Below are 16,540 nucleotides of genomic sequence, written 5' to 3'. Positions count from 1 at the left end.
GCTCTCCACTAGATATTGGAACATTGCTGTTGGGACTTGCTTCTTTTCATAAGATGGTGCCAGAGAGGATGGCTGCCGTTTCAAGGGATCTTAACCAGCCGTGCTATTTTGTAACTTATTTTGTACATAATGTTGCTGCTACCGTCTCTTATGACCGAAAACAGCTTCTGGAAATCAGAACAGCAATTACTCACTTTAAAATGGACAAACAATTTCTCTTTAATGAGTCGGACGAGAGTGATTTACTCCAGACACCCATCCCCTGTAAGGTTTGATGCTGGAGATAGGAAGCAGGTACAGAGAGTGAACATTTAATAACCACAGACAGGAACAGAATATGGACAGCGGCTGGACAGGGGAAACGTAACAGACAATAATGCTGACACGGGGATGAAACAGAGGAAACAGACAGATATAGGGAATGCAATCAAAACGTGAAGGAGTCCAGGTGAGTCCAATGAGTGCTGATGCACGTAATGATGGTGACAGGTGTGCGCAATGAAAGGCAGCCTGGTGCCCTCGAGCGCCAGAGAGGGAGAGCGTGAGCAGGCATGACATCCCCGTCATTCGCAGGAGAAAGACGGAAGAGGTATCGCGGAAAGAGATCGGGGTGTCTTGTGAGGATCTGCCGACGAGTAGCTAATCTGCCTTTGCCATCCGTACTATTGGCCAACATACAACTGCTGGATAATAAACTTGACGAACTAAAAGCACGTATATCCTACCAACGGGACATTGAAAACGGTAATATCTTATGTTTCACCAAGTCATGGCTGAACGATGGCATGATTAACATACAGCTGGCGGGTTACACACTGTATCAGCAGGATAGGACAGCAGCCTCTGGTAAGACACGGTGGGTGGTCTATGTATATTTGTAAACAACACCTGGTGCACAATATCTAAGGAAGTCTCAAGGTTTTGCTCGCCTGAGGTAGAGTATCTCATGATAAGCTGTAGACCACACTATCTACCTAGAGAGTTTTCATCTGTATTTTTCGTAGCTGTCTACATACCACCACAGAACGAGGCTGGAATTAAGACTGCTCTCAATGAGCTGCATACCGCCATAATCAAACAGGAAAATGCTCATCCAGAGGCTGCACTCCAAGTGGCAGGGAACTTTAATGCAGGGAAACTTAAATGCGTTTTACCTCATCTCTACCAGCATCTTAAATGTGCAACCAGAGGGAAAAAAAATCTGACCATAATTCTATCCTCCCGATTCCTGCTTTCAAGCAAAAATTAAAGCAGGAAGCACCAATGACTCGGTCCATATAAAAAAGCGGTCAGATGAAGCAGATGCTAAGCGACATAACTGTTTTGCTAGCACAGACTGGAATATGTTCCGGGATACTTCCGATGGTATTGAGGATACACCACATCAGTCACTGGCGTCATCAATAAGTGCATTGATGACGTCGTCCCCACAGTGACTTTACGTACATACCCCAACCAGAAGCGATGTATTACAGGCGACATCCGAACTGAGCTAAAGAGTCGGGCAGCCGCTTTCAAGGAGCGGGACCCTAACTCGGAAGCTTATAAGAAATCCTGCTATGCCCTCCGACAAACCATCAAACAGGCAAAGCATCAATACAGGCAAAGCATCAATCAGTCGGATGTGGCAGGGCTTGCAAACTATTACAGACTGCTAAGGGAAGCACAGCCGAGAGCTTCCCAGTGACATGAGCTACCAGACGAGCTAAATTACTTCTATTCTCGCTTTGAGGCAAGTGACACTGAAACATGCATGACAGTATCAGCTGTTCCAGACGACTGTGTGATCACACTCTCCGCAGTCGATGTGAGTAAGACCCTTAAACAGGTCAACATTCACAAGGCCACAGGGCCATACGGATTACCAGGATGTGTACTGCGAGCAAGCACTGACCAACTGGCAAGTGTCTTAACTGACATTTTCAACCTCTCCCTGTCTGAGTCTGTAATACCAACATGTTTCAAGCAGACCACCATTGTCGCTGTGCCCAAGAACATGTAGGTAACCTGCCTAAATGACTACTGTCTTGAAGTGACTATCATTAATGTTATGACGGTTATTATCAAATTAATTAACTATTTCATTATTACGTGAATAAATGAATCATGTAAAAATTAAGTCATTAGCAATCTTGGGGCACTATGGAAAAAATATGTTTAATGAGTTACCGTTTCCCGAATTAACTCAAGAATATATAATTATATATTGTTATCATAACATCCTCCATTAATCATTATTACCTCGTATCAGTCTCATTCTGAACATCGTTGACTTCAAATCTGCACAAACCCTAGTTTAAATGATGATTCAGCAATACACAAATTAGGCTTAATTATTTATTTACTAACTAAATAATCACACAGAATTACAAAACACACACAGTATAGATTATACATTGATTACTAGCATAATGCAATGAAAAGTCCCTAGTGGACTAACCTGATATGACGGCTTGTTACACAAAGAAAGGGGTGAGGAAAGAAATAGCGGGAGAAGGAGAGGCCAAGGAATTCAACTATCGTACATACAGTTGAATGATACACTCATGGGAATGTGAATACTTTGCACATGAACGACCACTCATTTGAAAGTAATTGCAATGTATATGTTTACGCTTGTATGAAACCTTTAATGAGACAGCACATTAGATCTCCATCCAGGAGGGCAAGTCATGATACTACCGACCTGTAGCAGTCACGTCTTTAGCCATGAAGTGCTTTGAAAGGCTGGTCATGGTTCACATCAATACCATTATCCCAGAAACCCTAGACCCACTCCAATTTGCAAACCAACCCAACAGATCCACAGATGATGCAATCTATATTGCACTCCACACTGCCCAATCACAACTGGATAAAAGGAACACCTATGTGAGAATGCTATTCATTGACTAAAGCTCAGCGTTCAACACCATAGTGCCCTTAAAGCTCATCACTAAGCTAAGGATCCTGGGACTAAACATCTCCCTCTGTAACTGGATCCTGGACATCCTGACGGGCTGCCCCCTGGTGGTAAGGGTAGGTAACAACACATCCGCCACGCTGATCCTCAACACGGAGGCCCCTCAGGGGTGCGTGCTCACTCCCCTCCTGTACTCCCTGTTCACTCATGACTGCACGGCGAGGCACAACTCCAACACCATCATTAAGTTTGCCGATGACACAACAGGGGTAGGCCTGATCACCAACAACGACGAGACAGCATATAAGGAGGAGGTCAGAGACCTGGCCGTGTGGTGCCAGGACCACAACCTCTCCCTCAACATGATATAGACGAAGGAGATGATTGTGGACTACAGGAAAAGGAGGACCGAGCACACCCCCATTCTCATCGACGGGGCTGTAGTGGAGCAGGTTGTGAGCTTCAAGTTCCTTGGGATCCACATCACCAACAAACTAACATGGTCCAAAATCACACCAAGACAGTCGTGAAGAGGGCATGACAAAACCTATTCCCCCTCAGGAGACTGAAAAGATTTGGCATGGGTCCACAGATCCTCAAAAGGTTCTACAGCTATACCATCCTGACTGGTTGCATCACTGCCTGGTATGGCAACTGCTTGGCCTCTGACCGCAAGGCACTACAGAGGGTAGTGCGTACGGTCCAGTACATCACTGGGGCCAAGCTTCCTGCCATCCAGGACCTCTATACAAGGCAGTGTCAGAGGAAGGACCTAAAAAATGTCAAAGACTCCAGCCACCCTAGTCATAGACTGTTCTCTCTGTTAATGCACGGCAAGCGGTACCGGAGCGCCAAGACAAGGTCCAAGAGGTTTCTAAACAGCTTCTACCCCCAAGCCATAAGACTCCTGAACATCTAATCAAATGGCTACCCAGACTATTTACATTGCCCCCTCTCTTTTACACTGCTGCTACTCTGTTATTATCTATGCATAAGTCACTTTAATAACTCTACCCACATTACCTCAATTACCTCGACTAACCGGTGCCCCCGCACATTGACTCTGTACCGGTACCCCCTGTATATATTGTTATTATACTGCTGCTCTTTAATTATTTGTTAGTTTCATTTCTTATTTTGGGGGGTATTTTTCTTAAAACTGCATTGTTGGTGAAGGGCTTGTAAGTAAGCATTTCACTGTAAGGTAACACCTGTTGTATTTAGTGCATGTGAGAAATCAAATTTGATTTGATTTGAAAAGTATGTGTACACCTGCTCGTCGAACATCTCATTACAAAATCATGGGCATTAGTATGAAGTTGGTCACCCGTTGGCTGCTATAACAGCCTCCACTCTTCTGGGAAGGCTTTCCACTATATGTTGGAACATTGCTGTGAGGACTTGCTTCAATTCAGCCACAAGAGCATTATTTATTTATTTAACCTTTATTTAACTAGGCATTAGTGAGGTTGGACAGTGATGTTGGGCGATAAGGCCTGGCTTGCAGTCGGCGTTCCAATTCATCCCAAAGGTTTTTGATGGGGTTGAGGTCAGGTCTCTGTAAAGGCCATTCAAGTTCTTCCACACCGATCTCGACAAACCATTTCTGTATGGACCTTGCTTTGGGCACGGGGGCATTGTCATGCTGAAACAGGCAAGGGAAGGACATTCTCCAAAATGTTGCCACAAAGTTGGAAGCACAGAATCGTCTAGAATGTCAATGTATGCTGTTCCATTAAGATTTCCCTTCACTGGAACTATGGGGCCTAGCCTGAACCATGAACAGTCCGAGATCATTATTCCTCCTCCACAGAACTTTACAGTTGGCACTATGCATTGGGGCAGGTAGAGTTCTCCTGGCATCCACCAACCCTAGATTCGTCCGTTGGACTGCCAGATGGTGAAGCATGATTCATCACTCCAGAGAACACATTTCCACTGCTCCAGAGTCCAATGGCGGCGAGCTTCATTCCACTCCAGCTGATGCTTGGCATTGCACATGGTGATCTTAGGCTTTGGTGCGGCTGCTCGACCATGGAAACATATTTCATGAAGCTCTTGTGCAGGCGTTGCTTCCAGAGGACAGACGATTTTTACACTCAGCAGTCCCGTTCTGTGACCTTGTGTGGCCTACCACTTCGCGGCTGAGACGTTTTTGCTAGATGTTCCCACTTTACAATAATAGCACTTACAGTTGACCGGGCAGCTCTAGCAGGGCAGAAATTTAACAAACTGACTTGTTGGACAGGTAGCATCCTATGATGGTGCCACGTTGAAAGTCACTGAGCTCTTCAGTAAGGTCATTCTACTGCCAATGTTTTGTTTATGGTCAGCAACGGGTGTGGCTCAAATAGCTGAATCCACTAATTTTAAGGGGTATCCACATACTTTTGTATATATAGTGTATACTTCTAGCTGAGATGCCACTAGAATTTTAAGACTAATAACCCACCTCTTTCCTATGTCTCCTTTCCCTGTTCACGGTTTAAATTCCAATTATAGAATACGTTTTTTTTTTTTTTTTACATATACATTGAATATCTAAACCAGGCCTGACATTTCAGCTGCTGCTTTTTTCAAGGGATGCTGATGCTGTTTTGATTGCCACCAGATTGCCATCAATAGGAGGATGACAGTGCAGTATAACCCACCTTCGTCTTGTATCCTTGAGATCAACGTGAAAGGCGTGAAGCTCCTAGTCCAGGATGACTACTATGCCTCTGACAGAGTAAGACTTTCACACTAAAATACACACGTTGTACACATACACACACGCACACACCACACCACACAAACAGGACAGGTACACAGACAGAAGGCTCAGATTTCTGCACACACACGTACACAGTCTACACCTGCATTTGCATCGCACGCACGCACGCACGCGCACACGCACACGCGCACACACACACACACACACACTTCTTCAGGCACACCTTCAGCGCATGTTAGAAAGACAGCAGTTTAGTTTGGACCAAAGTACGACTACAAGACATTGTGTCTGGCTTACAAGACTAGATACATGGAGGTTTTTTATCCAAACCTCTGACCAGCAAGATCACACTAGGGGAATATTCCCAGTAAAGAAGGTTGATAACGCTCCAGTGTGGGCACTACAGTGTATTGCAGTCCACACATAATAATCCAGTTGTATTGTATAGAGGAGAGTGAGAATTGAATCTGGCAATAGCGGTGCCCACCTAAACTGAAGTCAAGCTATGTAACCATCAGTGGGTTCTTTGTTGACATTAAGGCTATGATTTGTTTTAATATCTAATCTAATTGGCAAATCATAAAGTTCACTAGCTACAGCTCCTACAGATGATGTGGTGTATGCAGATAGCAAATTCCATGACAAAAGAGAGTTGTTGACATGGAGAGTGGATACTTTTTTACCCCCAACACCTGTTTTTCAGAGCCATAGAATTTGGTCAATGAGGTTTGTACCAAAGAATTATGATGCATTCATATGTAGTGTGTATTTCATTGTGACATCACAGTTGCCAATGTTACTGACCCCCCCCTCAAAAAAAATGCAGTGGAATATCAAGTAGCCTACCCCATGGTCCCAAACGATGCACTTATTTTGAGCCAAAATGAAGAAAGTCAGTCCAAAATTTAAGGACGCAAATCCAGCACTAGTTTATAATATAGATGTGTGTGTGTGTGTGTGTGTCTCTGTCTGTCTGTCTGTCTGTCTGTCTGTCTGTCTGTCTGTCTGTCTGTCTGTCTGTCTGTCTGTCTGTCTGTCTGTCTGTCTGTCTGTCTGTCTATCACAGAGTAACCAGTGCAGCCACTTCTTCCAGTTGAAGAATGTTTCCTTCTGTGGATATCACCCTAAGAACAGCAAGTAAGTATCTGCACCAGGATGAAATTTTGTCAGTCGTGCTCACCGTATTCAAATAAGAAGGAGAGTCGTTATGCAGGCAGTGGAGGAAATGGAGAAAGAGAATCACTCTGGGAACCTTCCATTGTAAAATCTGCATTTTTAAATGTCAAATTATTTTACTCCCGGAACCTGGTTCCCCCTTGGGGTTCACTCCTCTTACCCCTGTATTTTTTTATTTATTTTTTTACCTATGTGTGGTTTGTATGGTTTCCCCTTAGGTACTTTGGCTTCATCACAAAACATCCAGCTGACCAGAGATTTGCCTGTCATGTGTTTGTGTCTGAAGATTCTACTAAACCCCTGGCAGAGTCTGTTGGGTGAGGGTTGAGAACTTTGTTTGTTTCTGTCTTAAAAATTATATATATATCATGTCACTCTTTTGCTCTTTGTCCTTCGCTTTTATATTGTCAGAGAATTCAAGAGGTTCTTAGCCATAGTGGGCCAATTACAACCAACATTGAGCACTGTCTCAACGCCAGGTGATCTCTCGTTAAACCACCAATATGCGCTAAGTTCACCAGAACAGCTGATCTCATTTGCAACCACAATTGGCCATTATATTATCGCTCCCTAAAGCTGATGTCAGTGTATAAAGGGCGATAGCACTTTGGGATTTGGCCCCGTTGATGTGGGTGTTTCTTGGGTTTGTCTTTGTCATTCAATCACAACAAACAAGTGCAGTAATGAGTATATCCAGTAAGCTAGCTTTGAAGTTGAGGACTTCAAAACAAATTGTATTGGTCGCCCACACATATTTGCAATGTTCTCACGGGTGTAGCGAAATGCTTATGTTCCTAGCTCCGACAGAATAGTAATACCTAAAAATACAAAACAATACCAGCAAAACCAAAATAGAAGAAAGACATTTAGAAATATTATAGTGAGCAATGTCGGAGACCAGAATATAATTATATATGTACAGTGCATAGACTTTTTCCACATTTTGTTACGTTACAGCCTTATTCTAAAATGTATTGAAAAAAAAATCCTTATCAATCTACACACTATACCCCATAATGACAAAGCAAAAACAGGTAAAAAAAACAAAAACATAATAATAATATATATATATAAAAATAAAAAAATGTTATCAAATTTACATAAGTATTCAGACTCTTTACTCAGTACTTTGTTGAAGCCCCTTTGGCAACGATTACAGCCTTGAGTCTTCTTGGGTATGACGCTACAAGCTTGACACCTGTATTTCGGGAGTTTCTCCCATTCATCTCTGCAGATGCCCTCAAGCTGTGTCAGGTTGGATGGGGAGAGTCGCTGCATAGCTATTTTCAGGTCTCTCCAGAGATGTTTGATCGGGTTCAAGTCTGGGCTCTGGCTGGGCCACTCAAGGACATTCAGATACATGTCCCGAAGCCACTCCTGCGGCTGTGTGCTTAGGGTTGTTGTGCTGTTGGAAGGTGAACCTTCGCCCCAGTCTGAGGTCCTGTATTTACTGCTGAAAAAACATCCCCACATCCTGATGCTGCCACCACCAAGCTTAACTGTAGAGTTGGTGCCAGGTTTCCTCCAGATGAGACGCTTGGCATTTAGGCCAAAGAGTTCAATCTTGATTTCATCAGACCAGAGAATCTTGTTTCTCATGGTCTGAAAGTCGTTTAGGTGCCTTTTGGCAAACTCCAAGCGGGCTGTCGTGCCTTTTACAGAGGAGTGGCTTCCATCTGGCCACTCTTCCATAAAGGCCTGATTGGTGGAGTGCTGCAGAGATGGTTGTCCTTCTGGAAGGTTCTCCCATCTCCACAGAAGAACTCTGGAGCTCTGTCAAAGTGACCATCAGGTTCTTGTTCACCTCCCTGACCAAGGCCCTTCTCCCACGATTGCTCCTTTTGGCCGGGTCGCCCAGCTCTAGGTAGAGTCCTGGGGGTTCCAAACTTCTTCCATTTAAGATTGGTGAAGGCCACTGTGTTCTTGGCAACCTTCAATGCTGCAGACATTTTTTGGTACACTTCCCCAGATATGTGCCTAAACACAATCCAGTCTCAGAGTTCTATGGACAATTCCCTCGACCTCATGGCTTGGTTGTTGCTCTGACATGCACTGTCAACTGCCTATACCTTATATAGTATAGACAGGTGTGTGCCTTTCAAAATCATGTCCATTCACTTGAATTTACCACAGGTGGACTCAAATCAAGGTGTAGAAACAAGTCTCATAGCAAAGGGTCTGAATACTTATGTAGTGAAGAAGGTGCAACAGGAGGCTGAAGAAATTTGGCTTGGCCACTAAGATCCTCACAAACTTCTACAGATGCACCATTAAGAGCATTCTGTCGGGCTATATCACAGTCTGGTACGTTAACTGCACCATCCACAGCCGCAGGGCTCTCCAAAGGGCAGTCAGCCCAACGCATCACTGAGGGCACAATACCTGCCCTCCATGACATCTACAGTAGCCGGTGTCACAGTAGGTCAAGTAGACCATCAAGGACCTCAGCCACCCCAGCCATGGCCTGTTCAACCCACTACCATCTAAAAGGGGACCGAGAGACTGAAAAACACGTTCTATCTCCAGGCCATCAGACTGTTAAAAAGTCACCCCTAGCCAGCCTCTGCCCAGTACCCCACCATCTACACACGATACCCCATAATGACAAAGCGAAAACAGGTTTTTGGAAATTTTAGCAACTGTATTAAAAATAAAAAACTTAAATACCTTATATATACTGTCGGTGTGGGTGGACCATTTCAGGTCCTCAGTGATGTGCGCGCCTTCTGAGAGCCAATGGAAGCCTTAGAAAATGTCACGTTACAGCAGAGATGCTGTATTTTCGATAGAGATGCAACAGAAGGAGAACAAATTGTCAGACAGGGCACTTCCTGTATGGAATCTTCTCAGGTTTTGGCCTGCCATATGAGTTCTGTTACACTCACAGACACCATTCAAACAGTTTTCGAAACTTTAGAGTGTTTTCTATCCAAATCTACTATTAGATGCATATTCTCGTTTCTGGGCAAGAGTAGCAACCAGTTTAAATCGGGTACGTTTTTTATCCGGCCGTGCAAATACTGCCCCCTAGCCCCAACAGGTTAACACGCAGATTCATGTAATCTCCTGTTAGTAGCGTTTTAAGAAATCCAGCGCTAAATTCTGCCTGTTGGTTGCAATTGGTCCAGTACACTCAGTTTATTAGGTACACCACCCCGTTCACGAAAATAGTTTGCTCCGAGACAGTGAGTCACATGGCTTGCTTTATAAAGCAGGCAGACAGGCATTGAGTCATTCAGTTACTGTTCGATTGAATGTTAGAATGGGCAAAACGAGTGACCTAAGCAACTTTGAGAGTGGTATGATCGTCGGTGCCAGGCACGCCGGTTCCAGAATCTCAGAAACAGCGGGCCTCCTGGGCTTTTCACGTACAACAGTGTCTATGGTTTACTGAGAATGGTGTGACAAACATAAAACATCCAGTGAGCGGCAGTGCTGTGGGCGAAAACTGCTCATTGATGAGAGAGGTTGAAGGAGAATGGCAAGAATCGTGCAAGCTGGAGGGCCACAGGCAAATAACGGTGCAGTACAACAGTGGTGTGCAGAACGGCATCTCGGTACGCACAAGTCGTCAGTCCTTGTCACGGATGGCTTATTGCAGCATACAACCATACCACATCCTGTTCCACTCCTAATAGCTAAAAACAAGAAGAAGTGGCGCCAGAGCACACGCGATCGCCAACACTGGACAATTGAGGAGTGGAAAAACATCACCTGGTGCAATGAATCCCGGTTCCTGTTGCATCATGCTGATGGCAGAGTCAGGATTTGGCATAAGCAGCATGAGTCCATGGCCCCCTCCTGCCTGGAATTAACAGTATAGGCTGGTAGCGGTGGTACAATGATGTGTGGAATGTTTTCGTGGCACACGCTAGGTCCTTTGATACCAATTGAGCAACGTTTCCATGCCTCAAAGAATTAAGGCTGTTCTGGAGGCAAAGGGGCCCGACCCGGTACTAGATGGGTGAACCTAATAAACTGTATGTTTCTGTAGAGAGTTGTCATACCTGTCAGGTAAAGAACTGAGTGATTGAATAACCTTTTTTTATTTTTATTTTTTTATTAACTACCCCCGGATCTGTTCTCCCCTCTTGTCTCTTCTACAGGAAAGCCTTCCAGTTGTACTATAAGGAATTTGTAGATTGCTCCTGTCCGACAGAGGATATTTACCTGGAATAGCACCCACCCCGCCTTCCACCACAACCCTGTACATTACAGTGTATCATAACATAATGTTGCATGACAGAGAAAACAATTCTAACAAATGTGAACTAATAAATCTGACAAAAAGATGAAGAAGGAGAGGTACTGGTGTCTACTGTTTGTCCAAAGATTTTAAACAGTATGAAGATTGAACAAGTAATTGATCCAAATATAGTGGAGATGTTGAAGAGTATCCCAAAATATGCAAAATGGAGTCACTGATGAGGAAGTTAATGTGCCACTCAAGCACAATGCTCAGATCATAGTGACCATGGGCCTCATTTATAAACGTTGCGTAGGCGCAAAATAAGGCGTACACCACTTTCTAAGCAAACTTTGGGATTTATAAAAAACAAACTTGACGGGAGAATGTGCGGTCCTCCATGGACACTTTGACACATACGTATGCACATAACCTGGAGAAATGAGAAACTGTGACTCCGATGGCAGAAGAATGAAACTCGAGAAATGCTTTGAAATTGATACCATTGTGTAAAATAAATTGAAATATTACCTCTCACGTATTATATATGAAGAGTTCCCTCGAGTACACACAAAAGAAACCACACAAAAAACATGATGTAGGATAATAAATACAAATGGAGATATCCGTTTTTGCAAAATAACCCCTCAAATATGTTGTACAGTTTAATCGGGAATCATATTTAATTGGATCTGTAATTATTAAACAATACTTGAATGTTATGAAATGTATTCTCATAAATAATAAGGTGAACAGTAGGACAAATTACGTTTAAACTGCTGACGTTTTCAATGCCTCAGTCGGGCAGATACCAGTGCACAGTTTCATATATTGTTATCACATGTTCGTTGCACAGAACTGTCAATGTGATAATGGCCCTGTCATTGTCAGTTACAATCAGGGTATTTACCACACCTAAAAGGTGTTACACAATTATGTGGCTTTGACAATCAAATGGGTGGGTATAAAAAGGCATGCAATTACAATGCTTAATGACTCACAATGGCTGCTTTGGCACTGTTGGAAGATTTGACGAATGGAAGAATTCTGAGAGAGCGAATTTTCAGAGACCAGACAGATTTACTGGCAAATGATGAAGAGTGGCTTATTAGCTGGTTCCGATTACCGAGAGCTGTTCTCTTGGATCTCTGTGCTATAGTGGGCCCAGCTTTACAGAGAAGGACCCGCAGAAACTAAGCCGTGCCTGTCCCACATCAACTCCTTGGCAACCTCGTTAATAGCGTCGATGGTGTCTCTTCACGTTTGCAGGACTGCATCTGTGAGGACATGGCCACTGGAGGGTTGTGATGCACGAGGTACAGTGGAGACGCTGGGGCTGGGCGTACTCAGCTCCTGCTCAGCTGCAGCTCCTCAGACTCCACAGGAACACACAGCGACTAAAAACAATTGAAAATGTCACAATTGTTTGTGTAAATAAATGTTTAAACACAACTTGAATACATTTGGTTTACTCTTTTCAAACGAGGGAATACTAATTACATACCTGGATCATCCGGTGCGTCTTGCATGTCCGTGTCCCCCGCCACCACTACTCCACTCAGGAGGGATTCCCCTATAATACTGGCAAGTCGATCATCAAGGAGCAAAGGGATAGGGATTGGCCTCCACTTTTATGTCTGACCACTTCTTTTTTATTTCTGAGAAAGTCCGACCTTCTGAGCCAGCAGCATTCACAGCGTCCGCCCTATGCTGCCATTCGAATGCCTTTTTGGCATTTGTAATGCCCACACTGTGTCCACCAAACAATATATTTTTTCTTGCTTCAACCTCCCCTACAAGAACTTCAATTTCACACTGGATGAAATTTCTTTTTTTAGCCTTTCTGTCGGGATTTGCCGTCATTATCGTCATGCAGTCAGTATGGATGAATATTAATTAGGAATGTTTCACTGACTATTTATAGGCAACTATGGGCGTTAAACGCTCGCTCACATATGCCAAATTTTGAGTTGATTGTGATTTATAAAGGGAAACGGGCGTGGGACGTGCGTGCGCATTGTGTTATAGATCTGAATATTTTTGTGCATAAGCACCTTCTGTGTTTGTCCGTACGCCAGCTTTTGACGTGAATCCTCCGCACAGTTTTATAAATGAGGCCCTTGGACTGGAGTATGCTAAGACTAATCTTTGTGGATTTAGAGCTTGAATCCCAGGTAGAACACTGGGCTTTGTGGACTTGGAGCTTGAATCCCAGGTAGAACACTGGCATTTGTGGATTTGATAAACCGAAGAAAGACCAGTAGTCGCTAAGGTAACAGCAAACGGAGGTCAGGGAAAATAAATCAATAATTGAAGGAACCTGCCATAAAGATCTTATTAAATTACTAGTATTTGAGTATTCTAATCCCTAATCCTATGGAATCTCGAATGTTGGTGTGATACATTGTGTGAGGAAAACAGTGATTCTCCATGAGCTAATGGTGCAGTGTGTTTGGAGAGGGTGATAAGGCCTCACTGAAGAGTCCTGTGGTCTAAGGTAACTAACGATCTAGGATCAGATTATCCTACCCCATCCTTTACAATTAAGGGGATGACAAATGATCTGCCAAATTATCAGTTGCTCACACTGTTACTTATTTCCCATGTGTTTGTTCCCCCTAAACCAAAAACAAGTAAGCATTAGGGTCACACTGTTGACCAGGAATAGTGTCTTTAACATGCTGCAAAGCCTTTGGTGTTCTCTCTGGTACACTGTCAGAACCCTCAAATATATTCACATTAAAGAATCAAGAGCAAACTTTTAAAACAGAGGTTCCTACCAATAAAATCGCTCACACTGTTTTCTGTTCGAAAATGCTTCCGTTTGTTTGTGCTGAACATGACCCTAGTTATTCTTTGATTTGTGGGAAGACTGATTCTTGTTAAATCATTAAGGGTACACTCCTTAATTGAATTACAATATTGTAATTCTATTACCAGAAACAAAGAGATGGACTACAGAGTTTCCAGTCAACCGCTTTGGCTTGCTTTTAAGGTAGTTTTAGTCTTGTAATATGCAGGAAGGGTCACTATGGACATAGTTCTTCTCATGCTCAGTTTCAACATGAAATGAGAGTTCATATTGAGAGTTCAGATGGGGTTGCCATTCAGATAACTGGGTATAAGATAAGGATGCTTACTCAAGCTGTTACCCTGGTAACATAAAAGGGAATTACCTCTGACCCTCACAAAAAGGACATGAAAGGTGAAGTGTGTAGGAAATGCATGATGGGAGATGTAGTTTTAAAGGTAGTGCCTGACGAGGAATTACAAGGCAGGGGGAGACTGGTATCTTTTACAAGTAGTGCCTCTATGAAGGATCATTGATGTAACTGCTATGTCATTTAGATTTACCACAATGTGTGTTGACAGGAGAGGTTGAAAAAAGGCTGTTTTTGTGGAGGAGATATCATGAGTGTGTTGAGATGGTAAGAAAATAATAAACAATGGCCTGGTCTGAAATCAACCAATTGCTCCTACCCATTTGGTGCTTGTAGATTCTGATGGAACTAGAGGTGTTTGTTATACCTTAACTTCACTGGAAGGCTAGGTGGAGCCATCCCCCTACTGCCTACACCTTTCCAGTCTTCAGATTTGCCATCACAGAAGGGGTAGGAATTAGGGGAAAGGGCAAATAATTGTATTGTGTGGCTTTCTGACACAGTGATTTCTAATGTGGCTGACACAGAATCACATTCTAACAAGAACTTGTAACACAATGTATTGTTTATAAGAACTGTAATTAACTGAACATTTAAAACATTGTGAGAAGGAATGCTTGTCAAATGGGTGTCTCTAACTTATGAAAGCATGGGATATGAAACTACATTCATTCTACCACCTGTCATGCGATATGAAACCACATTCATTCTATCACCTGTCAAGCATCTTCCTATGAATAGTGACATGTATTTCCAAGTCACAAGTTTACATTTTATCTTCATCATTCCTATTTTTCTTCTGAACCAAGAAACAAAGGCCAAAATTCAGATCAGATCCGCCTTAAACCATGATAAATGACAATTGCATAGCATATCATTGTTTTTGTTTTTCGTGTTGTGTGTTGTAATCTACACCTTGATTAGGCTGATATAAATCCGTATTATTTTATATAGCCTAGACTTTCACATTTGGAACTTCTAACACAGGTGGGACTGGTGTGACTTCGTGACAATGACCTCAAGAGCAGCCATTCACCATTTGACAGCTCCAACGCAGAACACCTGCAACATCGCCTAAACAAAAACAATTATATGCAATGCAGTCTGTCGGTTATTGCGGGTTAAGGCGAATCTGATTGAATCATGCCTGATTTTGCGACATTCTCCGAGACTACTTATATTTTCAGTCCCCAAACAGTCATTCTGGCCACTATGAGGAAACCAAGTAAAGGTTATAAAGAGTGTACAGATATGCCATATATACATAAATATATTGTAATTACAAATGTTACACTGTACCAATTCTTACTGTAGTAATTTAAATTATTTTTATTTATTTATTTTTAAGTGTGAATTGTATTATTTATTTAAAATGTTTAATGCAGCATCTGTGGTGTCTTGTCATTATTATAACAGTCCTCAACTGTGCTCTACTCTATAGCCTTAGCTTACCAATTACCCCAAACATACCCCAAAATACTAGCGACAACCAAAAACAGCTACCCCAAAGGGGGTCTGTTCATAATAAAGTGTTACTCTACCTTCTTAACAGCACAATCAACAAGGAAGGTGCTACAGGCCCTAGTTTTGTCGCACCTGGACGACTGTTCAGTCATGTGGTCAGAACAGGGCAGCACGGCTTGCCCTTGGATGTACACATAGAGCAAACATTAATAATATGCATGTCAATCTCTGCTGGCTCATAGTGGAGGAGAGATTGACTTCATTACTACTTGTAATTGTGAGAGGTATTGACATGTTGAACGCACCGAGCTGTCTGTTTGAACTACTCGGACACCCATGCACACCCAGCTCGGACACCCATGCATACCCCACAAGACATGTCACCAGAGGTCTCTTCACAGTCCCCAAGTCCAGAACAGACTATTGGAGGTGCACTGTACTACATAGAGCTATGACTACATGGAACTCTATTCCACATCAAGTAACTGATGAAAGCAGTAAAATTAGATTTCAAAAATACACCTTATGGAACAGTGGAGACTGTGAAACAACACAAACATAGGCACAGGCACATGCATACACACACATGATAACATACGCACTATACACACAAACACATGGATTTTGTGTTGTAGATATGTGGTAGTGGATTAGGGGCCTGAGAAATATGTTGTGAATGTATTGTAATGTTTTTTTTAATTGAAAAACTAACTGCCTTAATTTTGCTGGACCCCAGGAAGAGTAGCTGCTGCCTTGGCATCCATAATAAATACAAATAGGTAAAACTTAGCACTGTTCTGTGGCACTATAGCCATAGGGCATTTCAGAAATAATTTTCAGTTTGCACAGCTGGAATAGAAAACTAAATGCCTTAATTTTGCTGGACCCCAGGAAGAGTAGCTGCTGCCTTGGCATCCATAATAAATACAAATAGGTAA

General features: G+C 42.9%; 1 protein-coding gene across 3 annotated transcripts in view; it reads left to right on the top strand.

Moving 5' to 3' along the window:
• The window catches only part of LOC115167623 (C-Jun-amino-terminal kinase-interacting protein 1), a 159,467-nt gene extending 143,945 nt beyond the window's left edge, over positions 1-15,522 (top strand). For 2 of the 3 annotated variants that reach the window (XM_029722214.1, XM_029722215.1), the window contains 4 exons: positions 5,514-5,630; positions 6,682-6,752; positions 7,010-7,108; positions 10,898-15,522. In XM_029722214.1, the coding sequence (XP_029578074.1) occupies positions 5,514-5,630; positions 6,682-6,752; positions 7,010-7,108; positions 10,898-10,970 (360 nt within the window). In that variant the 3' untranslated portion in view covers positions 10,971-15,522. The remainder of the gene's footprint in view (positions 1-5,513; positions 5,631-6,681; positions 6,753-7,009; positions 7,109-10,897) is intronic. The other variant, XR_003870515.1, reaches the window with a different exon arrangement.
• The last annotated feature ends 1,018 nt before the right edge of the window (positions 15,523-16,540 follow it).

This window comes from Salmo trutta, chromosome 29 (genome assembly GCF_901001165.1).
Source record: "Salmo trutta chromosome 29, fSalTru1.1, whole genome shotgun sequence".
In the NCBI taxonomy this organism is placed as follows: domain Eukaryota; kingdom Metazoa; phylum Chordata; class Actinopteri; order Salmoniformes; family Salmonidae; genus Salmo; species Salmo trutta.
This window is presented reverse-complemented; position numbering and strand designations above follow the sequence as displayed.